Raw genomic sequence first — 25,609 nt, 5'->3', positions numbered from 1 at the left:
GGTTTAGTCAGTTTATCTAGATCCCATCTCATCAAATTCCAACCTTTTTGTAGTTTCTTCAGTTTTAATCTACAGTTCATAACCAATAGAAATGCCCCTGGAAATGTCTTACAGTTTAAAACCTGGTTCCTAAATCTCTGTCTTACCATTATGTAATCTATCTGATACCTTTCAGTATCTCCAGGATTCTTCCATGTATACAACCTTCTTTTATGATTCTTGAACCAAGTGTTAGCTATGATTAAGTTATGCTCTGTGCAAAATTTTACCAGACGGCTTCCTCTTTCATATCTTTCCCCCAATCCATAATCACCTACTATGTTTCCTTCTCTCCTTTTTCCTACTCTCGAATTACAGTCACCCATGACTATTAAATTTTCGTCACCCTTCGCTACCTGATTAATTTCTTTTATCTCATCATACATTTCATCAATTTCTTCGTCATCTGCAGAGCTAGTTGGCATATAAACTTGTACTACTGTAGTAGGCGTGGGCTTCGTGTCTAACTTGGCCACTATAATACGTTCACTATGCTGTTTGTAGTAGCTTACCCGCACTCCTATTTTTTTATTAATTATTAAACCTACTCCTGCATTACCCCTATTAGATTTTGTATTTATAACCCTGTATTCACCTGACCAGAAGTCTTGTTCCTCCTGCCACCGAACTTCACTAATTCCCACTATATCTAACTTTAACCTATCCATTTCCCTTTTTAAATTTTCTAACCTACCTGCCCGATTAAAGAATCTGACATTCCACGCTCCAATCCGTAGAACGCCAGTTTTTTATCTCCTGATAACGACGTCCTCTTGAGTTGTCCCCGCCCGGAGATCCGAATGGGGGACTATTTTACCTCCGGAATATTTTACCCAAGAGGACGGCATGCTCTAAGGAAAAATTAAATCTGTAGTTTCCCCTTGCTTTCAGCCGTTCGAAGTGCCAGCACATCAAGGTCGTTTTGGTTAGTGTTACAAGGCCAGATCAGTCTATCATCCAGACTGTTGCCCCTTCAACTACTGAAAAGGCTGTTGCCCGTCTTCAGGAACCACACGTTTGTCTGGCCTCTCAACAGATACCCCTCCGTTGTGATTGCACCTACGGTACGGCTATCTGTATCGTTGAGGCACTCAATCCTCCCCACCAACGGCAAGGTCGTGGTTCAGGGGGGGGGGGGTGATTCGGTACTCCTACACGTCGTAAACACGCTGTTTACGCGCAGCTAACACTATCGGAAAACAAAACCCTAGCCACAATCGTGCAGTGCTAAATGGAAACTTAAGGGCAACGAGGTAAGGAGGGCGTTACTACTTTTAACATACCATCTACATGTGCACCGTTGTACACTACTTTCTGTGCGATACAAATACAAAGCAAGAACCCAAACGAAACACAATAGCTCCGCAACGAGACGGAGACCGTAAGAAAGTATCAGTGAACAACCTCTAAAAGTATGTCGATATAGCTCCATTTCATCCAGTATACATGATATTCCATTTGTTTTAACGAAATCAAATGACATTTTGTCTAGAAGCAAATAGAAGACTGTATCATGGAGACATTAACCGCTATGATTGCCACTCCTATAACTTTATTCGCTACGCAGATATGAACAGTAGTAGGGTACAGTGTTGTACTTTGAGGATACTGTACCTCGAAGCACATTGTAGTTTTTTATTGGTACTACAATTTAGTGACACATTTCGGAATCGCTCGAGAGTCCGTCATGAGCAGTTCCCGCCATTTTCTACAGTTTTGTTGTTGTGAGACATGATGAGTTTTGTGCAGCATTTGTAAATATTTTGAGTTCTACAAATTTAAGTGTAGTACGATATATTAAAGCTGCTCTGAGGAAAATTTTTGGCATGTAAAATTCTTTGTTTTTAAAACTAGTTATAGAATGTGTGGACGATATGCTATATTTCGTCGGCCGTGCACCACCTTGTTCCTTACATAGAAAAAGGTCTTCCACAATGAAACATGTGATATTTGCAAACGAATTTAGTTATTTTAATGTCTTAACAATTTTACCTGTCTTGAAAACGGAAAGTTTGTGTAAGAGCCCAATAGCTTCTATTTTAAAAGGCCTTTAACTTGTAATTGCTTTTCGATAATACATATTCTTAATTTTATCTCACAATCTGATAGTTGTTAGGGATTGCGGTTATCGGTGAAACAATCGGTTTTCGGTTATATCTATTTTTTTCAACTCCAGTTTAACTTGACATTTCCTGTTATTTCCTGTAATAAACGTAGAAATGCAACAAAGATTGAAAAACGTTGATTACCTCAGTTACAAGATACATAGAATCAAAATACACTCCTGGAAATGGAAAAAAGAACACATTGACACCGGTGTGTCAGACCCACCATACTTGCTCCGGACACTGGGAGAGGGCTGTACAAGCAATGAACACACGCACGGCACAGCGGACACACCAGGAACCGCGGAGTTGGCCGTCGAATGGCGCTAGCTGCGCAGCATTTGTGCACCGCCGCCGTCAGTGTCAGCCAGTTTGCCGTGGCATACGGAGCTCCATCGCAGTCTTTAACACTGGTAGCATGCCGCGACAGTGTGGACGTGAACCGTATGTGCAGTTGACGGACTTTGAGCGAGGGCGTATAGTGGGCATGCGGGAGGCCGGGTGGACGTACCGCCGAATTGCTCAACACGTGGGGCGTGAGGTCTCCACAGTACATCGATGTTGTCGCCAGTGGTCGGCAGTAGGTGCACGTGCCCGTCGACCTGGGACCGGACCGCAGCGACGCACGGATGCACGCCAAGACCGTAGGGGACCGCACCGCCACTTCCCAGCAAATTAAGGACACTGTTGCTCCTGGGGTATCGGCGAGGACCATTCGCAACCGTCTCCATGAAGCTGGGCTACGGTCCCGCACACCGTTAGGCCGTCTTCCGCTCACGCCCCAACATTGTGCAGCCCGCCTCCAGTGGTGTCGCGACAGGCGTGAATGGAGGGACGAATGGAGACGTGTCGTCTTCAGCGATGAGAGTCGCTTCTGCCTTGGTGCCAATGATGGTCGTATGCGTGTTTGGCGCCGTGCAGGTGAGCGCCACAATCAGGACTGCATACGACCGAGACACACAGGGCCAACACCCGGCATCATGGTGTGGGGAGCAATCTCCTACACTGGCCGTACACCTCTGGTGATCGTCGAGGGGACACTGAATAGTGCAAGGTACATCCAAACCGTCATCGAACCCATCGTTCTACCATTCCTAGACCGGCAAGGGAACTTGCTGTTCCAACAGGACAATGCACGTCCGCATGTATCCCGTGCCACCCAACGTGCTCTAGAAGGTGTAAGTCAACTACCCTGGCCAGCAAGATCTCCGGATCTGTCCCCCATTGAGCATGTTTGGGACTGGATGAAGCGTCGTCTCACGCGATCTCCACGTCCAGCACGAACGCTGGTCCAACTGAGGCGCCAGGTGGAAATGGCATGGCAAGCCGTTCCACAGGACTACATCCAGCATCTCTACGATCGTCTCCATGGGAGAATAGCAGCCTGCACTGCTGCGAAAGGTGGATATACACTGTACTAGTGCCGACATTGTGCACGCTCTGTTGCCTGTGTTTATGTGCCTGTGGTTCTGTCAGTGTGATCATGTGATGTATCTGACCCCAGGAATGTGTCAATAAAGTTTCCCCTTCCTGGAACAATGAATTCACGGTGTTCTTATTTCAATTTCCATGAGTGTATTATATATGAAGACAGCAACTGTACTCGAAAGAACAGATACCATTGGTGACCGTGCAGCTTCTCTAGAACAAATGATAATTAATTGACAGCTTCCGACAGGTGTTGTTGATATACCTCGATGGGGACAGCTGAAAATGTGTGACCCGACCGGAACTAGAACCCGGGATCTCCTGCTTACATTACAGACGGTCTATCCATCTGAGTCACCAAGGGCACAGCTGAGGATTTCAATTAGTTATCATTTTTTTCTAGAGAAGCTGCACGGTCATCAGTGGTGTCTGTTCTTTCGAGTGCAGTTACTGTCTTCATATACAGTTAAAGGCTACCCAGCCATAGGCCTCCGTCTGTGCCAATGCGCACAGGCTGCCCGAACTCTTGCGGGAATCGTCACCTTATTTGTCGCGAGTAATGAGTGGATGGGCAAATACTGTATCTATTCGGTACATTACTTACGTAGTATTGTGGATGGGCAAATATCTATTAGATACATTACGTATGTAGAATTGTGGACAGTTGGGAATGTGGGCCTCACGGGAATCGTGCAAGGGATAAGTCCCTGCAGTCGCGCTATTCATCTGTGTCCTCGATGGATCAGATGGATAGAGCGTCTGCCATGTAAGCAACAGATCGCAGGTTCTAATTCCGGTCGGGGCACACATTTCCAGCTGTCCCGATCGAGATATATCAACGGCAGCTGAGGGTTTCATTTAATTATCATTTATCAAAATATTAAATTAAATAGGCACATAACAATAAACTTAGTGCGTCCACCGTCCTCTGATTTTCTCGAAATGCGATAAGTGATCGAATACTACAAGGAATCAGTAGTAGTCTCCTACTGATTCTAACTTTTGGAACTCGGCTCAAAAATCTGTTTGGGCATTACAAATAGTCAGTGCTGAAGGGTGAGAACTGAGGTTGAAGAAAGCTGTTTTTCATGTTAATTTCTCCGTTTTCATGAGCTACAGCACATATTATGTAGACAGGCGCAGAAGATTAGCTACTTTCTATTTTTATCGTAAACTATCAATGAACTGTTAATATTTAAGTTTTCTCCTCATATGATGTGAGTTGTTTGTGGCTAATCCCGCTTTTAACCTTTTAAAGCAAACGGATCATTGTGTGTCATAGATACCGTACGTCGTAAGATACTTTTCATTGTATGGATGGTGTTATTCTGTAATACAACTGATGTCCGACGATGAAAGCGAGAAACGCATACATAGACCAGATGGGCCAAGGTTTGCACACGGCAGGTACACGTGTACCGTCTAATAGACCACGCCGTATCGTAATAGTTGAAGCATTGTCTCAGCCGTGCTGTGCCAGTTCTTCTGCCATGTGTTTATTGCTCGTTTCTGTCGGCATTGTTATTAAAAGAGCACTGAAAGCTTTTCCCATGTTCTATTATAACGCTGATTTCAAAGAAATGGAAATTTTACGAATAAAAATTACTCGTTTTCCTTAAAAAGTTTATTTAAAAACTAAAAATTTTAGCACTGCTGCTATGGCTGATTGGTATATCAGTTTTTTTACCGGTCATTAAAAAAAAAACAAAAAAAACAAAAAAAACACCGTGTAAGCTTTCACGGCCGGTATTGTCTTCACTTAAAACTTCCGGGCTGATAGGCCGTGGTCGAAATATAAAACTCTCTCCTGACGTTTCGTCTCCGACTGCGGGAGACATCCTCGGAGGTAAAGCGGCGAACTGCGAAAAGAACTCCAGGAAGCGCTGATTATATAGGCAGTACAGAGGGCGCCACTGTCGATCACGTGGCGTCGGCTGTGAGATTGTCTCTGGTAACGCCAACATTCTCGATTGGAAGTAATCGATCGTCACTCTTGCGGTGCAACGCTGACACCCAAATTTTATCCAGTTTAACACCTTTGTCTTTCCTGTTAAAATTATTACGATGTTTATCAATCTCGATAGCCTCTCTATACAAGCGTACATAATAATGCGAGGTTTTTGATATGACGCTCGTCTCGCTGAATTTTATTTCATGATCACCTTCCGCTACGGCCGATTTATCCGTGTGACCCAGGCGGCAATTCCTCTTATGTTCAACAAGACGGGTGTTCACACTTCTCTTTGTGGTACCGATGTAAACCTGTCCACAACTAGAAGGAATTTTATATACCCCCGGTGTAGCCAAAGGGTGTCGTGCATCTTTTGCTGACCTTAAAAATTCTTTTATTTTCCTCGTGGGTCTGAAAATAGTTTCCACCCCATACTTGCCTAAAACTTTCCCAATGCGGTCTGTGACCTTACTAATGAACGGAAGAAAAACTTTGCCCTTGGACCACTGTTGATCGTCGTTACTCCTTATTCTCTGCCTAGAGCGCAGTGCTCGATCTATATCCTTGTTAGAATAGCCATTCGTCACGAAAGTTGAGCGTAGATGTTCAATCTCATCATTTAAATAAACAGGTTCACAAAGTTTGTACGCCCTGTCTACCAAAGTTTTCATTACATCTCTTTTTTGTCTAGGGTGGTGGTTTGACTCTTTGTGTAGATAACGATCAGTATGTGTGGACTTTCTATGCACCTTATGGCCCAACGTTCCGACCCGTCGTTTAACCACAGACACATCCAGGAAGTTCAATTGCCCATTCCTTTCCGTCTCCATGGTGAATTGGATTTTCGGATTAATGCTATTTAAATGTGTCAGGAAGGCATCCAACTCCTCTGCTCCGTGTGTCCATACTACGAACGTATCATCGACATAGCGATACCATCTGGCTGGTCTCTTACTGGCAGTCTGCAACGCACGTTGTTCAAAAGTCTCCATAAATAAGTTAGCCACAGCAGGACTGAGAGGTCTGCCCATAGCCACCCCGTCAATCTGTTCATAAAAGTTATTATTGTATTGAAAGTAGGTTGTGGTGAGTCAGTGTCGGAATAATGCCACAATATCGGTAGGAAAAATATCCGCTATCCGTAAGATAGCTTCGTTTACCGGAATCATGGTAAAACGTCAGGAGAGAGTTTTATACTTCGACCACGGCCTATCAGCCCGGAAGTTTTAAGTGAAGAAAAAAAAAAAAAACACCTATGATAACCGAGGCCAAACAAAACCGAAAAATACCGGTTATTGAGAACTAAAATACCAGTATCGATTTTAGCTGGTTGGTTTCCCACATTCGTATTGTACTGTAAAATGATTATGTAGCAAATAGACGATTAAATAAAGAAATGTCATGATTTTCTCGATTGCAACGTTTTTTAATTTCAGTAGATTATTTGCCCTAGGTACACGACCATGAACGTGAAATATTTTATCACTCCTGGAAAACATTACTTCTATAGAGAAAGTTTTGTAATTTCATGAAAGACAGCACCATACAAAAGGTGGTTGCGATCATTTAAAAATGTAATAAGGAAAAACATCCATTACAAGACTGAAAAGTGTTCCAGAATACAACACTCTTTCCTATATCTTTTTAAACAGCATCCTGTATTTTTTACTCGGTAATCCACTTCCTCTCCTCGAGACCTGTTCGGAAACATATCACAGAGTATCGTTAACGTATACATAACGTTATTACAAACGAAACGCAAAAATGAGTGTGACTCGCCTGTACCACCTATCCTCGTGTAGTACATGGGACACTAAGCAAAAGCAATGAGAATGGAAATGTACCCTGGTAATTCAGTCAGCTGTCTTAAGTTGAAGATTTTTGTGAGTAGAATATACACCAAGGAAGAGAAGGCGAAAACGATGGTCATCTACGGCCAATATGATAAGGGGAATTAGTGACTTAGAGTGCGATGCAAACTGGTTTATAGGATTGACGATCATCTGTTCAGGTTGAGGCGTGCTCATGTTGAATTATTTGGAACAAAGCGAGATTAGTAACTTCGGCAGCCTCGTCTTTCCAAGCTCTGTCAGAATTGTGTTGCTTCAATTGACAATGCCGTTTCCTGAAACGTTACAACAAGACTGGGAAGCATCAATAGGAAAGGTGTTTTTTTCCCTTCTTTTCTCAGAGTCTCGCTCTCTGTAGAGTTTTTCTGCCTCAGTAGCATTGCGACTACTTTCAACCACAGTAAAAGGAAATCAATGATTATGCAGCTTTTTTGTCAATGACTGCCTTTACTACACAGGGTATCGCTTACTGTACTGTGCTACACATACTCATACTGTAAATAAGAAAACATTATATCAATTACTTATGTACTAACTAGCATTTCCCAATCATGAGTTGCATTTCTGCGTTCTACTTCTTTTGTTTTCCTGTGGACTTCAGTTTTTCCTGAGCACAAGGGTACGGTGATTTAAGCTGTTCTAATGTTCGCTGGCCAGTAAATACTTCAACTGTAAAAGTATCTATTTGTTGCTGTAGGCTATAGGGCTTATTATGATGTTTGCTCTGCAGTGATGGTAGTTACACATAAACATAGGTAACTGAGAGAAACGAGCCGAATAAATCATGAACATTATTAATTATCGAGCCACCAGTGACCCTAGGTCCCTTTTACAAAAATACTCAGAAAAACTAGACAGTTTTTTTGGTGGAGTTCGGGTTCACTCTGTAAGGGAAAGCTCCAGCGCGGAAAACCGTAGCCAAACGCAGGAAGACCTGAAGGGGCCGAAGCTTAGTGCAGAGAGTAGCTTCTAATACTCAGTTTAAATGAATGTACCGTACTGCACGTAAATAGATAGCACTGCATTACTGTTCGATTACACTATAGGTGAAAAATCACAGTAAACAACAACGATAAAACATCTGAGCGTAGCCTCTGCAGTGACCTAAAGCGGACGACCACATAAAACTTGTAGTAAAAACAGATACCATATTGAGACTCATTGAGAGAATCTCAACTGCAACTGAATCGCGAAGTTGACTTCCCACAAAACCCTTGTTTGCCCAATTCTTAATTATTCCTCGTCAGTGTGTGCTCCCTGACGAGCAGAATTAATATACAGAAACTATCAGACTATGAGAAGTGCAGTGAGTTTTGCTACAGTTGTGTTTGGCATGCACGATAGCATGACGCAGATGTTCGGCAAACTCAAGTGGCAGACACTACAAGAGAGGCGTTGTGCATCACGCAGATTTACTTTTGAAATTCTGAGGTCGTACTTTCCAAGAGTAGTCGATCATCTCCTACATACAGTTCCTGAAATGACCTCATGTGGTAAATGAGAGAAACCGGAGCTCACAGAGACTGACCGACAGCCGTCCCTCCCATGCACAATTCGCGATTGGATCGGAAACGGCGAGGAAATGACAATAGTACCGTAAATACTCCCAACTACACACCATAAATTTGGTTGTAAATGAATCTACAAATGACATTTCCGATAGGCTAAAACAAAGTACAAGGTACAAGTAAAGTCTTTACAAACATTGAATGAAAAAATCAGTGCTAGTGCAAACAGCGGGTTACTGACCATAAACATTTAGCCTGGCGTCGTGGGAGACGGTGCCCATGGAGTTGGTAGCACTGCACGTGTAGAGGCCGCCATCTTGGACCCGCACGGATGATATGTTCACGTGGCTTACGACGTCGCCTCGCTGATCCACATACTGCCCGATTGTGTACCTGCAACAAAATCGTTATTTTTCCTCTTGTTGGTCCTTCAGAGTTCCACGAGCCACTCTGAATCAATCATATCGTGTTCTTTTATCTTCCTGCCTCTCCATTATTGCTACCTCCTTTTCACTGTTGTGCGTTTTCATCTCCTCACGTCATTTTAAATCTATTTTCTCTTCCTTCTTTTCCATCTGAATCATCTTTAGTATGAAAAGTCTCTGTCTGCTGTTTTTCTCGTCGTAAGTTGTTTCTTTGTAAATATTTTTTGGCCGCTTGAATTTTATTCGTGACTTCGTTTGCAAGAGGTATTTGAGGATCTGTTTGGTTAATCTGTTGTCACCCGTTCTGTATAAATGACCAATGCATATTATGTCTTCTTTATTATTGTTTCTGTTATATTTTTTTCACAAACTGATATATTGCATCCTTCATCAGTCTGAAAAGTATATAATTATTTTTATTTCTTGAATCATTTATTTATTTATTTTTTATCAGCCAGCACTGTTACACTGGTGACTAAAAATCTAATGCAATTAGCTGAGAACCTGGTGGTATTGTCTGAGTATGTATTTTCTCCCCTCTTCTAAAAGTCCATCTCCTCCTCTCCCCTCTCTGTCCATTTCCTCAACTCCCTCTCTCTGTCCACCTCCTTCACCCATCCTGCCCCTCTCTCCATCCATCTGCTCCTCTCCCCTCTCCTTGACTATCTGCTCCTCCCCTCTCTGTTCACTTCCTGTTTCCCCCGCTGTCCATTTCCTCCTATCCCCTATCCAGCTCCTCCTCCCCATCTCTCTTTTCATCTCCTCTCTCCTCTCCCTGCTGATCTCCTCCTCTCTTCTATGGCTGTATTTGCCCACATACCTACAAGTCAAATATATTTCACATATATTTAACGTACTTCACACGTATTTCTACACATATTTCACCTGTATCCCTCGCGATTGTCGGCCTACAGTTTCATTTTCAAGCAGAACAATGTTTATGACGTCGTATCTCCTACATTACATATGGCACAATGATATAATTTTGCAACTACATGCAGTGGTATATGTATCTACTGTTTGTGAAACGTGTTGTGAATTGAGTTAGTAGTAAGGAAGTAGTAAATTAAAACGAAAGTTTGATAGGGCAGTTTTTCACGCACCTCAGGCTATAGAGTCATTTTTCTTGAGGTATTTGTCGTACAACGAAATATTTTTGTAGGTAAAAGCAGTGGCATTTGTGGATTGTGGATACTGTCTGCGAATTGTTTTGTGGATAGAGTTAAACACCATACATGATGCGACAGTTTTCACGCATTTCAGTGTTTACGATGTCACATCTTCTGAACTGCATGTCGTACAATGATATAATTTTGCTTATACATTTAGTGGTACATGTGAATACTGTCAGTAAAATGTGTCACGAATACTGTTAGTAGTAAAAAAGTAATAAATTAAAACATTATGGTTAATGCGATAGCTTTACTGCATGAACAGCGAAAACTTAGTGAGTAATAATTTTTTTTCTTTCACCAAATTATGGGGATTGTCAGCGGCAGAAAAATTTGTAGAGGTTTGAAATTATGTGTAAAGTTTGTTGCAAGTCACTAATTGCTCTCATTCCAAAATACTGGATGAATAAAGTGATTCCCGCGTATTGGAATACATTGCTTTTTCATCCCTACCCCTTCGACAGGTATGTGGTTCTTACCCTCACAGCGGTCCTTTCCAGACAGTAACAGCGAAAACGGTCAAATGGGTTAAGAGGAGATGTGGGATTTACATACATACACATACATATATACATACGTACTTCATAAAACCATTTTTATGGTATTTATGGATATCAAAGCTACATGCAATCTACACTCCTGGAAAATTGAAATAAGAACACCGTGAATTCATTGTCCCAGGAAGGGGAAACTTTATTGACACATTCCTGGGGTCAGATACATCACATGATCACACTGACAGGACCACAGGCACATAGACACAGGCAACAGAGCATGCACAATGTCGGCACTAGTACAGTGTATATCCACCTTTCGCAGCAATGCAGGCTGCTATTCTCCCATGGAGAGGATCGTAGAGATGCTGGATGTAGTCCTGTGGAACGGCTTGCCATGCCATTTCCACCTGGCGCCTCAGTTGGACCAGCGTTAGTGCTGGACGTGCACACCGCGTGAGACGACGCTTCATCCAGTCCCAAACATGCTCAATGGGGGACAGATCCGGAGAGCTTGCTTCGCCAGGGTAGTTGACTTACACCTTCTAGAGCACGTTGGGTGGCACGGGATACATGCGGACGTGCATTGTCCTGTTGGAACAGCAAGTTCCCTTGCCGGTCTAGGAATGGTAGAACGATGGGTTCGATGACGGTTTGGATGTACCGTGCACTATTCAGTGTCCCCTCGACGATCACCAGAGGTGTACGGCCAGTGTAGGAGATCGCTCCCCACACCATGATGCCGGGTGTTGGACCTGTGTGCCTCGGTCGTATGCAGTCCTGATTGTGGCGCTCACCTGCACGGCGCCAAACACGCATACGACCATCATTGGCACCAAGGCAGAAGCGACTCTCATCGCTGAAGACGACACGTCTCCATTCGTCCCTCCATTGACGCCTGTCGCGACACCACTGGAGGCGGGCTGCACGATGTTGGGGCGTGAGCGGAAGACGGCCTAACGGTGTGCGGGACCATAGCCCAGCTTCATGGAGACGGTTGCGAATGGTCCTCGCCGATACCCCAGGAGCAACAGTGTCCTTAATTTGCTGGGAAGTGGCGGTGCGGTCCCCTACGGCACTGCGTAGGATCCTACGGTCTTGGCGTTCATCCGTGCGTCGCTGCGGTCCGGTCCCAGGTCGACGGGCACGTGCACCTTCCTCCGACCACTGGCGACAACATCGATGTACTGTGGAGACCTCACGCCCCACGTGTTGAACAATTCGGCGGTACGTCCACCCGGCTCCCCGCTTGCCCACTATACGCCCTCGCTCAAAGTCCGTCAACTGCACATACGGTTCACGTCCACGCTGTCGCGGCATGCTACCAGTGTTAAAGACTGCGATGGAGCTCCGTATGCCACGGCAAACTGGCTGACACTGACGGCGGCGGTGCACAAATGCTGCGCAGCTAGCGCCATTCGACGGCCAACACCGCGGTTCCTGGTGTGTCCGCTGTGCCGTGCGTGTGATCATTGCTTGTACAGCCCTCTCGCAATGTCCGGAGCAAGTATGGTGGGTCTGACACACCGGTGTCAATGTGTTCTTTTTTCCATTTCCAGGAGTGTATTTGATCCATCATCGGTCATTTTCAACAATGCAGGAATCGATCTACGCTCGTAGTTTATTTCATCTTCGCTTCAAAACACGGGAAAACTGCTTTAATGTGTCGCCGGAAGACAGCTTACCCACAGTGGCCAACATAACCGAAATCATTAATGAATTAAGTTATTTCAGCTGGTCAGCTCTTGTGTCTCTAATTGAAAAACAGTTTCTCATGCACTCTATTAGAAGATGGCATAGATTATGAATGTAGGTTGATCCCTGCATTCTTATAAGGTGCCAGAGGATGGAGCTCTGAAGTCTTTAGAATGAAAGTTTGACATCAACAAACACAGCCTCATGTAAAATGGAAGTGTGAAAGAGAACAAAATAAAAATTCACATCTTACTAACAGTTTCATACAACATTGTAAATGTTTCACCGTACCTTTATATTAAAGGCTGAAATCCAGGTCAAGTTAAAGCATTGATATATGACTCTGTTCATCTTATAATTAGGACGGCGCCACGGCGGCAGGGGGCAGTTTAGTTTTAGCATACTTCGCAACAAGGCATTTAAGCCGATTTTTTGCAACTGAAGGTGATACTGTCGGACTCCTCTTTACAGCAACAGGCACAGTATAAGGCCGACGCAGCTTAGGTGTTTCTCGAATAGAAGTTATGGCGCGCGATGATGATTCTGCAGCTTCTTCATCCACGGCATTTGTCCTATCAGTGACACACAGGTGGCAGAGCATGTATTTGCGCTCAAGTCCTTTCTCTCTTCTCTCTGCTGGAGGAGTGCCGCCATTCTTTGATTCACATTTTCCTGGTGAAGCTTTATCTCTTCGTAGAAAATTGACAGTTTGCATTCCACGAACACTAATTTTTCCATACTGTGCAGCCAACAAAACCATAAACATCCGATATTTCGTTTCCCTCAGTGTTGTCGACGGTCGCAGAGTGTTGTCAGCAGTCTTCTAAGCCGTCCGCAACAGACTGGTTACCTCTTCCTATGCTAGGAGGTGTAGGGGCTGAGTTGCAGTCAGATTGTATGGTGACTATCTCTCGCACATGCCGATAAGCATATCTGAGACGATGTAGGATAGCTATCAGCTCTTATGTTACAATAGCAAATTTTATTTGCTTTGAGAATAAGAGCAATATGCAGGCCGCAACAGCTCTACCCGATCCTAAACGCGACGACAATACTCCCACAGAAGTTGTTCTGTACAAGATGCTTCTAGGATTCATCGTCGAGTTGGCATCAGTAGTTTAGGGATCGATTATTGGAACGCGCATCGACTCTCTGCAGTGGGTGCCAAATACAGCTTTGAAACTCTCCTTGGATTTTCTCCAGGATTTCAAGACGATAGAACTTCACCGTGTAGCCAGAATACCTTACCTCCATGAAAGGCCAAGACGACCCATATGTGTCCTGTACATGGTATCTAGGACAGCGCAGAACCCATGCACTCATAAGAACGCCAGCTCCACAATGCCACTGGGCTGCAACGGCTGCTGACGGACTAGTCTCAATGCCATCAGCGTACTAATATTACTTTGTTTCAACAGTGGTGCCGACCGACTCCAGGGAAAACTAACAGCAGCGTCACGATCATTAGTCATCCATGACGTCAGTCAGAAAGGGACCAGCCGTCACGACACTCAGAAATTGTTTGGACACTCGTCTTGAAGAGCCATTTGACCATGTCACTTGATCGTGTCACATACGATTTTACCAGATGATGAATCAGACGCGGCTTATTGTTTCCATGTTGGAGAAGGCTCCGAATCTGTGTCCATAGTGTTCACATTTTCGATTGCCGGAGAGTGGTATCGACATTTCTGTCTCTTTCAGTGATGTCACAAAAAACGTGCTTTTGGTAGTTCTATCTAAAGCAGACGCTGTGAAAACCATAAACGTGCACGTCAAGTAAGAAAACGAAATTTGCAAATTACGCCCTTTATAAAGCAAAGCAAGCAACTAGTTAGCATCTAGCATTATCGAGAGATATATCGTGCCTTCATTTCATTTAATTTTAGTTAAATTCTCGCCGGATAGTGGCGTTGTCATGTTCTAGTGCGTCTACTGAGACATTTACCTACTAAACATACCTGCAGTGAATGGAACTGTCAGCGCCAGAAACGAAGAAAAGAGTATCTTCAACACTATCAAAACCGTTTTTTAATAACGCTTCAAAGCTTAATAGAAAGATATTCGAGAGTGAAGGTTCAGCCACTGTGTTAATTTTCCTTCATTGTAGGCAGTGGTAAGTGAAAATCTTATGGTGCTTGGTACCACATCCTTAGGCTCGGTTTTTTGAAACTTCCAGAAACTCGTAAGAGATGCGTTCCGTAAAAGCCATCCTGTCTGTCATAGCCTCCATCCCCATCCCACTCTAATCTGTGCTACGTGGAGCTAACCGGCATTTCAAGGTGCAGCCCTCGGTTTAGCTACTACCTCTTTAAAGAACATCACTCCATGTCAACAGTTCTAAAAATATTATCGTCATTGCTTAAATTTATAAGGAGAATGCGTCTTGATAGTTTAAATTCTGTGCTACATTACTCCGCAGCTCGTGGTCTTGCGTTAGCGATCTCGCTTCCCGCGCATGGAGTTCCGGGTTCGATTCCCAATGGGGTCAGGGATTATCCCTGCCTCGTGATGACTGGGTGTTGTTGTGTTGTCTTCATCATCATCATTCATCCCCATTACGGTCGGAGGACGGCAATGGCAAACCACCTCCGCTAGGACCTTGCCCAGTCAGCGGTGCGGATCTCCCGCATCGTTCCCTACGCTCTTCGAAGTATGGGACCTCATCATCACCACACTACTGACAAATATATTCTAACGTAGCTTTTTGGGCGGCTATGTCTCTGAGCCTTTATCTACGAATCACGCCAGTGATAAATTTTGTTTAACTTACCTAGATATAGAAAAGTCATCAGACACCAAATATTTGAGTGGGTTTACTGTCAGTGGTAAGCACTGTCCTACATGTTGTCAGATTTCGTGAATGTAACAGATTTATTGGATTAGGTATTAAAATCCATGGAGAAGAAATAAAAACTTTGAGGTTCGTCGATGACATTGTAATTCTGTCAGAGACAGCAAAGGACTTGGAAGAGCAGGGGAACGAAATGGACAGTGTCTTAAAAGGAGGGTATGAGATGAACATCAAGAAAAGCAAAACGAGAGTACTGAAAGTTAGTCGAATTAAGTCGGGTGATGCTGAGGCAATTAGACTAGGAAATGAGACACTTAAAGTAATGAAGAAGTTATGCTATTTGGGGAGCAAAATAACTGATGATGGTCGATGTAGAGAGGATATAAAATGTAGACTGGCAATGGAAAGGAAAGCGTTTCTGAAGAAGAGAAATTTGTTAACATCGAGTATAGATTTAAGTGTCGGGAAGTCGTTTCTGAAAATATTTTTTTATGGAGTATAGCCATGTATGGGAGTGAAACATGGGCTATAAATAGTTTAGACAAGAAGAGAATAGAAGCTTTCGAAATGTGGTGCTACAGAAGAATGCTGAAGCTTAGATGAGTAGAACATATAACTAATGAGGAGGTATTGAATAGAATTGGGGAGAAGAGGAGTTTGTGGCACAACTTGACTAGAAGAAGGGGCCAGTTGGTAGGACATGTTCTGAGGCATCAAGGGATGAGGGCAGCATGGAGGGTAAAAATCGTAGAGGGAGACCAAGAGATGAATGCACTAAGCAGATTCAGAAGAATGTAGGCTGCAGTAGGTACTGGGAGATGAAGAAGCTTGCACAGAATAGAGTAGCATGGAGAGCTGCATCAAACCAGTCTCAGGACTGAAGACCACAACGACAACAACAACGGAATTATGCAAGAGGAAGCATAACTACTACGCTGTCAAATTATACTGAACATATATTCATTATTAACGGAAGTTATAAAGTATTTGGAGTCACGAGGAAGAAAGGTGGTAAATAGTTTGTAAGTGAAAGTTTAAAATATGACTCGATAGTTCTTGACAGTGCTGTCCTGAATTCTTACGGAGTCATTTAAACATTAATTTAAAACTACATGTAATACTGTCACTCATTTAGGAAATACAGTTCATGCCATACAGCACTCACTGGGAACTCATGACCTACGCATCATCAGCTGTGAACGCTAACCACTACAGCACGAAAACGACCAGCTTACTCTATTCTTCAAGGCTTCCCCATTTGTACCAATTCTTCACTGAGCCTGACGAACTACGTAAAGCCAAATGTTTGGTTTCAGAAGTATGTTAATTAACTGAGTATATTACATGAACATTAAAAGACAACTGCACGCAAAGAAAGAATGAACTGCTAGAGTTTTGAACATGGCTGCGTGGTCAGAGGCCGTTTACAAAGTAAAATTAAAAGCAATAGCAGCTCTCTGTCGCATAAAAATGAGTCTTTTGACCTATGTTTCGGCACTGCTATGAGTGCCTTCATCAGAAATAAAACTCTCAAATTGGCGGGTCACGTATTAAGCTAAAAGTCAAGCGATAAAGCTTTGTAAAACAGAATACATAAAAGGCAGGCCACTATGGGTTGCTCACATGCTTTGATCTACAGTAGCATCAGACTTTTTTGCGACAGAGGGCCTCTATTGCTGCTAATTTTAATGAACTGCTATATCCTTTAACAGAAAAGGTAGTGTTGGGGTACATTTGGATACCACATGAGAGCGCTTTCTGCGTCTCACCTGTGTCCCACTTGGGCAGCAGTCAGCGACTGGCCGTCGAGGTACCAGGTGAACTGCGGGGGCGGACTTCCCGCGGCGGAGCAGCGCAGGGAGACCGGCGGGCCCGGACTGAGCGCCTGCTCCATGAACGTCCACTGCAGCTCCGGCACCGTGTCTGCAACACCAGCGCCAAAGTGTCTCAGTCTGGCACCCAGCGTCTGCTGTCTGGGCACACAGCGGCCGGCACTCAGTCACAACGCGCTACCGAGTCTGCGCGCTTCCGAACTTCACAATATATAAGCCACGATCTCTTCGGAAATTAGGGCCAACGAGTTGATCTAGCTCAGTATTTAAGCAGCTTAGTATTTATGTATTTGTCTGAACATCATCAGATTAAGTTGGGTTGGGTCGTTTGGAGGAAGAGACCAAACAGCGTGCTCATCGGTCTCATCGGGTTAGGGAAGGATGGGGAAGAAAGTCGGCGGTGATCTTTCAGAGGAACCATCCCGGCATATGCCTGGAGCGATTTAGGGAAATCACGGAAAACCTGAATCAGGATACCCGGACGCGGGATTGAACCGTCGTCCTCCCGAATGCGAGTCCAGTGTCAGATTAAGTCCTTACCTCGGGTGAGGAGTGCTTATGAAACTTTGTGTTTCACATTTTTTTCTGAGATAAATTCATCGAATAGACATGAGTGATAAATTCATTGTCACTATACTAACACAAAAAACCTATAGTAACAATGAAAACGATAGTAATAATTATATCAATAGTGAAAGAAAGGTGTGTGGAAGGGATCATATTAGGATTTGTTAATCATCCTGTACTCACTAAATATGAGAAATTTTCCAAGTGCACAGGCTGAAGTATCACGGAGGATAACTGAAGAAAGATATGATGTTGAGTGATTAAAGAAGTCTTGACTCTCTTATCGTGTAGACATAAGGAGGCAATGATGATAATAATAATAATAACAATAATAACAATTTAACACTACTGGCACAGATCGGTTCTCGACCTTATATCACTTCACTTACATTTTATTTCATTATTAAAACAGACAGTACCGACTGTTGGCTGGTAGCTGAAAGGCTCTCACACAAGGAAGCTGATTCCTGGACTACCCTTGATAACTGGTTCTGTGCGACAGGAAAGCTTTACTCAAAAGCCCGGTGGCATTTGGGGTGGTTCCCAGGGCCTACTCGGCGTATTCTGAAGTTATAGGTTCTTGGAGTTATCTCCTGACACGCGGCCGAAGTGGTGCCTTAGCCCGCAAGTGCGCACATGAGGTGTAGGAAATACCTAGTCAACTTAAGTGTCAACAAGAATCCTGTCCTTCCGTTCCCATGAAAAGTGCGAAATTTCGGACCATCTCAGAAGTATTTCTGATTGCGCAATCCTGTATATTGCCTCCCCTTCTAGACACTGTGTATTTTCCGTCAACCAACAGTTTATGTGTAGTTGTACACCATGTCAGGAAAACGTTTGCAGCGTTCCCCCCTGTTTTAATGCTTCGAGGCACTTTTACGTTCGTCACATGGGCTGCAAGCTTACTGCCACCTCTCCTGCAGAGTTTCAGCTGCGAACAGAGAACTTGGAATTCTTGTCATTCGTTTCGTGGCAGTTGTTCCGTGCCGACTCGACTGTAAGTCGCTTTCTGGCAGGCATCCCAAGCTGACTGTGCAGTTCAAAGATGTAAGTGTAATGTTTTGCTATGGCATGAGGTATCAGTTTCATATCTGAGCAGCTCGCATTAATCTGGGCGTTTCTGCATCTTGGATGCGGAATTCATTCGGTTATTTCTCTTCCTAATTTGAAAATGCGAGTTTTACTGATGAGGAACTGTGGTTAGTTCTTCTTTCAGTCCTCCTCAGACTGTCTATAAAGTCCCAAATAATTGGCTTCAGTTTATCAGGTTAATTTTCTGTGTTTTGGTTTTACAGCACTAACATTGGAGTAAGGTTACATGTGGTTTTGTATATTTGAGAAAACATTTACTAATTTGTAAAATCCATTTCCATTTAGCTAAAGAATCCTACTTTCTACCACTTCTCCCATGATTAGGAGTCTCTTATTTTACAAATACCATTAGAAATACACTAAGGTGTTGTTTCAGTGTCATTGTATTACGCTTGTGCGCAGTGGCCAAATTATTAATGGAATGCAAAACTATTTGTTGTGGTGACAAATCGGTAGCGCCCGCACGTTTTTATTTCAGTCCTCAGACTGATACTAACGCAAGTTAGTTTCGATATTATTATTAATTATAAAAGATTAAGAAGCAACTAGCAACGTTACAGAAATTCCAGAACCAGCTACACTTATTTTTCTTACAGAGACCGCTTTCGAGCCCCAAGGCCATTATCCTGTGGCACACGTCAGTCGTCCTTAGGGAACACTGGACGTGTGTGTATATTTTATCTCCAAATATTGCGAATTTAACGGCATAAAAGTAACTATTAAATCTTGTGTTTGTCTGGTATTCTTGCTACGAGACCACTGTAATAATAAAAATTAAGTTAAGATCGAATTGCCTTTCGTTGTCCTCACGGGAAAGTTACTTCTCATTGTGTAAGAGCAAGAACAAGGGATTTTTAAAGTGTAACGACTATTTTAGCCAAAATATCGCGTGGCACGAATGCGCAGTTGCTTATGCGCGTTTTTAGGCCAATTTGACACTGTTTCCAGGCTTTGCGGTCCACAAAGTGCCCTACATCTATTTATCGCCGACCATAGCTAAAAGTTCAAAGCGACCAGAAAACGTACAACTTTCTAAAACATATTATATTGATTGTACTCTATAGCTTCGGTAAACTTTAGAAAAACCTTCATGTAACACCACAGGCTGTTAGCTTTTTACGAAACTTGTCCAGTACTGCTTGTAATTAACAGCATCCTACGGTTATGTAAGATGTCATTTCTAAAGAACCAGTTTCTCTTGTCTTGTACAAGGCCAAAACCACAAGTGCACAAAATAAGGTACCAATACCAGAACGACGGTCACCACCACGGGCCAGGAGCGTATTCCTAGTTCGAATACGTTACAGAGCAACCACGAAAATGGATGCTGCTCCTGTCTCCAAAACGCATCAAATATTATGTGTCATCTTCAATCTGATCTTGTATAGGCCGTCGGGGTAACAATCGAACGCAAGATGTAAATGACGCATGCAATCAATGTGCTTGACTGCATCCTAGTTTGTGGATGCCTTGCGTAATATACACCCTAACTCCGAAATTGTAAAGGCCTTGGAACGTGTCAAGGTTTCCTCAAAAGAGGAAAGGCCGCTGGACCTGATGGGATACCAGTTCGATTTTACACAGAGTACGCGAAGGAACTTCCCCCCTTCCTTTTGTTGGTACATCAGTGCGGACTGTTGAGCATGTCTACCAAGAATGGTGTACCACCCGCAGTCAAATAATATGGCGTAGGAACAGTAGTTGTAAAAAGACCGTTGCTGACAGAGATTGGAGACGAGTTTCATGTCAGTGACAATCAGTTTCAATCTTGAAAGCAACTGCGGCTGTCATTAAATGCAGGACAAACTCCAATCAGTTTCTGAGAAGCGAACATTGCGTAGGGACCTGCTAGCACTGAACATTTGGAAACCAGTACCTGACAAAAGGCCGTTGCTCATGGTGTCAGGAAGAGGTGCTCGTCTTTAATGGACAAACTGCTATACCTTCCGTTTTGAGAGGCATAAGAAACAACACTTCCCAAATTCACAAGAGAAAGGTTTATTACCACATAATAGGACACTTAGACTTTGTATACTTAGAGAAAGCTTTTGACAGTGTTAATTGGAATACTCTCTTTCAAATTCTTAAGGTGGAATGGGTCAAATACAGGGAGTGAAAGGCTATTTACAATTTGTACAGAAACCATATGGCAGTTATAAGAGTCGAGGGGCATGAAAGGGGAGCAGTGGTTGGGAAGGGAGTGAGACAGGGTTGTAGCCCCTCCCTGATGTTATTCAATGTGTATATTGAGCAAGCAGTAAAGGAAACAAAAGAAAAATTTGGAGTAGGTATTAAAACCCATGGAGAAGAAGTAAAAACTTTGAGGTTCGCCAATGACATTGTACTTGTGTCAGAAACAGCAAACGACCTGAAAGAGCAGTTGAAGGGAACGAACATTGTCTTGAAAGGAGGATATAAGATGAACATCAACAAAAGCAAGCCGATGATAATCGGATGTAGTCGAATTAAATCAGGTGATGCTGAGGGAATTAGATTAGGAAATGAGACACTTAAAATAGTAGATGAGTTTTGTTATTTAGGGAGCAAAGTAACTCATGATGGTGGAAGTAGAGAGGATATAAAACATAGACTGGCAATGGCAAGAAAAGCGTTATTGTAGAAGAGAAACATACTAAAGTCGAGTAAAGATTTAAGTATCAGGATGTCTTTTCTAAAAGTATTTGTATGGAGCGTAGCCATGTCGTGAAACATGGACGATAAATAGTTCAGAGAAGAAGAGAATAGAAGCTTTCGAAATGTGGTGCTACAGAAGAATGCTGAAGATTAAATGGGTAGATGATATAACTAATAAGGAGGTACTCAATACGAGGGGTGTCCAGAAATTAAGTTCCGATCGGTCACGAAATGGAAACGACTATGAAATTCCGATAAAGCTTTGCACAGATGTGTTGAGCAGTGCCTCTAGTATAACCCTAGATAGAATCACGTCCCTCTTCTCATTTCTGAGGTCTCAGTGAACGCGTAAAGATGACTAGAAATAGTGTCCCGCCAAGTACGAGGGCTGGTGAGAAATTTCGCCTGAAGCTGTGCAGATAACAATACATAATTGTCGTGCGTTTTCTTCTTCAAGACAATTCTCAGCCACATTCTACAGGGGCAATGAAGATGCTCCTGGATCGTTTTCAATCGGAAATGTTTGATTAGCCATAACACAGTCCGTAATTGTCTCCTTCTGAGTTTCATCTCTGCTCACATGAACCACTGGATATGAAGAAAACATTTTAGCACAGACGAGCTGTAGCCCAGCGTAGAGAATTGTCGGAAAGCACTGGCGACTGCTTTCTATGATGAGGGTATTGGAAAGTTGATACAACGCTATGACAAATGTCTAAGTCAGAACGGCAACTAAGTAGAGAAGTAGCTGGAAGGTGTAGCTAACTGTTACAAATAAAACATTTCTGATTTTCACTGTGGTTTCCATTTCGCGATCAATCGGAACTTACTTTCTGGGCAGCCCTCGTAGAACTGGGGAGAAGACCACAACAACAACAACAACAATAATAGGACACTAAATGAAACTACTTACGAAAGTTGATACCAAGTCCTTTCAGTCTAGTATCAGGCGTTCGCCCGAATACAACAAAGTTAATTATAATGCCAGAACGTCAAGACGAAGCCAATGTAGTTTCCCACTGGAAGGAAGGAGACTGTACTCGGTAGAAGCTGGCCGAGACACTTCTCGGAGGCGATGCTGGAGAGGTCTGACGTCCCGTGGCGATGGCTCCAACTGGGATGTGATTGAAGGATTAGGATTAGCTGGCATAGATGTCTGTCTGCCCAAAGTTTCACTGATGATGAGTTTTTTGTGGTAGGTTGAGGTACAGCGTCACCGGTGGATCTCGGTCTTACTGTCTTGGTGTAAGGGTAAATTTGTTCTATCCTACACATTATTGGAGTGCATGTTGAAAGTGTGACGGTGGGACCTGAAGTCCCATACCACCCTCCGAAGTGGAAGTTCAAGGTAGGAGAAATGGGTATAACAAATGCAAACGTACTGACATTGGTTGTTGTATCATGGTCGAAACATAGCGAGTGGTCGTATCAAGATTGACACTTCATTAATGGCCGTAATATGCCGATGAATGGAGGTACGCTGCTATAAGTAGCCGGTCCTCTCACGTAACTCGGTGGAGGGAAGTAGATCCTTAGCGAGGAGGACACCAGGTAGCGCTTTCTCCGCCGTCTATCGGTTGCGATACGACACTCGCCGGCGGCCGAAATTCTCGGAGGCAACGCCTTGCAAGTATGCATGTATGCGACGCCTCTCCGTCCACCGGGTTGCCTGTCCGTCGGGCGTACCGCTGGTATATGACACCAATTGACACTCAAACTGGACAGCAACTTGCGTGGAGGTGTTTAGTATGTCCAACAAATCGCGGTTTTGTCTCATATGTGGAGGGCCTAGTCTAGACTGGAGGTGGTTCTGTAATGTTATGTTTTGTGGGTGTTTTTCTTACCATAACTTGGACCTACTCATTCAGGTTACCATCGACATGAAGCAGGATATTTATTTCGCACATTTTTTTACATCTGCACGATGAATATGCTGTGGACACTAGAGGAAGTATCTTAACTAGAACAAATAACCGGTTGTTAAGTACTCACAGTTAGGGAAAAAACCAGTTGTCAGTATCTGGCCGCTATTTCAGTAACTGCGAATACTACGCGTCATCTGTTTGCAGACGAGTGTACGTCGTACTTTACTAATTCCCCTTCGGTGTCGTATTCACGGATAAATATATTTCTAATCCGGTCTCGCTCTATCTTGCCATGGATAAATCACAATGAACTTAAGGATATTCGTCCATTCGTGTAAGTAACTGATGGAATAACTGGTTAATTTATAGATATAAAAATACTAGAGGTTAATGCTAACTGGAATATTGGATAACTGTAGTCCATTCCTGTTTCGTTTGACAAAGACGCTACAAGGATGCTTTTGTTTCGCTTTCGCTACCGACAGTGTACAGAGATGAAGAAATCCAGGACCAGCCAAATGTGGAATCAGTATCGAATTTTGCATATATAACCTATTAATCACACTTAAAAAATGGTTGTTGAAAATGCTACTTTTAATAGCGCAGTGAAACATTTCGTGCACTCTGCTTTCGGAAATAACTTCTTGAAGATCCTTAAATAGCTACATTTGACACTAGACAGCGATCTCTATGTTATACGAAACGCGATAACCTCTGTAACATCATTAGGAGAAAGGTTCTGGAAGCATAGTCAGCTCAAGATTGCTAAGTATACAGGGCGCCTCTCCTAAGAGTCGTCAGGCTCATTTTCTCTGGTGTTTCGGCTGATGTTTGCAATTTTGTTTTTTGCAATGTGTAGCTGGAGACAGCCCAAACAAATAGTGCTCATCATGTCTTCCACTTAACACCCACCGGCCATGGAAAGCGTCGGTTTGTTTCGCGTTACGAAGAGCCATTCGACAGAGCGGTTCCAAATTACTCTACTGCGGCATTCGTTTTAGCGATGCGTATCAACAGGGATAGTAAGACACATTGAATAGCCAGTAATGATGATACAAACATTGCAATAAATAGTAAAACAAACATAAATTTAGAAAGGGCAGCTAATCAAAATTTACTGACATTAATAAGTGGTTCATAGCCAATTCACTGTCATTAAACTTTGAAAAGACCCACTATATGCAGTTCAGAACTTCCAAGAGATTTCCTTCTGGTGTGTGTATAAAATATGGTGACATGGAAATAGGAGAAGTTGATAGAGTAAAATTCTTGGGATTACAACTTGATAATAATTTCAGTTGGGAGCAACATACTAACGAACTGCTAAAGCGCCTAAACAAGTCTGTGTTTGCAGTGCGAATGATGTCAGACATAGGAGATATAAATATAATATAAAAAACTGGCATATTTTGCTTATTTTCACTCCATTATGTCATATGGTATCATATTTTGGGGTAACTTGAATAAGTTATTTTTGGCAGTTATTTACAGCCGTTATAAGCGACTTTTCCCGAAAAATAACTTATCCACGATACTGATATCGTAAACTAAATGCATATCCCATCACTATTGGACATTCCCGACTTCCATGTGGCAGCCGCCATATTCAGAGCGCTGCGTGTGTATATTCCAATTTCAACGAGCACACAGACATCCTCGGCTCGCCCGCTAAATCGTACGGTCTTGACCTCATAGGAAAAGTCTGGGGCTATTTGGAATAGCATGTGAAAAGTAACAATCAACGTTCCCGTAGTCTGGCAGCCCTGCGGAATCTAATTGTGAGTAAGTGGTTTCAGCTGGTTACGGCATACCAGTAAAATTTTATGGGCTCTCTTCCTCGTCGAAATGAGACCACTATTAAAGCTACATGCTGCTATACACGGCAGTAAAGTGATTTCTTCTGGGGGTCAACAAATGTTTTGGCCAGTGTGATTAGTTCCTCTACTGAAATTAGTCACGCCTGGCTCTTAGTCGTTGTCTACTTCCATTGTAACATGCAAAAGTGCAAGTAACATTTATTGATTGAAAGGTCCCTCTAAGCTAAAACTGATTCTTCATTAATCTTCTGTTACAAAACTGTCTGGATATCGAAAGTGTCCGCAATTTAATTAGAGAGGAACTGAAATTAAGAGTATATTGTTATTTTGTTACAGGCGGA

At 43.1% G+C, this 25,609-nt stretch overlaps 1 protein-coding gene across 1 annotated transcript in view; it reads right to left on the bottom strand.

Moving 5' to 3' along the window:
* LOC126297570 (Down syndrome cell adhesion molecule-like protein Dscam2) overlaps positions 1-25,609 on the bottom strand; it is a 647,360-nt gene that overhangs the window by 239,091 nt on the left and 382,660 nt on the right. Inside the window, exons 10-11 of the mRNA XM_049988565.1 lie at positions 17,231-17,384; positions 9,123-9,274 (exon numbers count right to left, since the gene is read on the bottom strand). Coding sequence (XP_049844522.1) covers positions 9,123-9,274; positions 17,231-17,384 — 306 coding nt within the window. The remainder of the gene's footprint in view (positions 1-9,122; positions 9,275-17,230; positions 17,385-25,609) is intronic.

Source organism: Schistocerca gregaria, chromosome 1 (assembly GCF_023897955.1).
Source record: "Schistocerca gregaria isolate iqSchGreg1 chromosome 1, iqSchGreg1.2, whole genome shotgun sequence".
Classification (NCBI taxonomy): Eukaryota; Metazoa; Arthropoda; class Insecta; order Orthoptera; family Acrididae; genus Schistocerca; species Schistocerca gregaria.
This window is presented reverse-complemented; position numbering and strand designations above follow the sequence as displayed.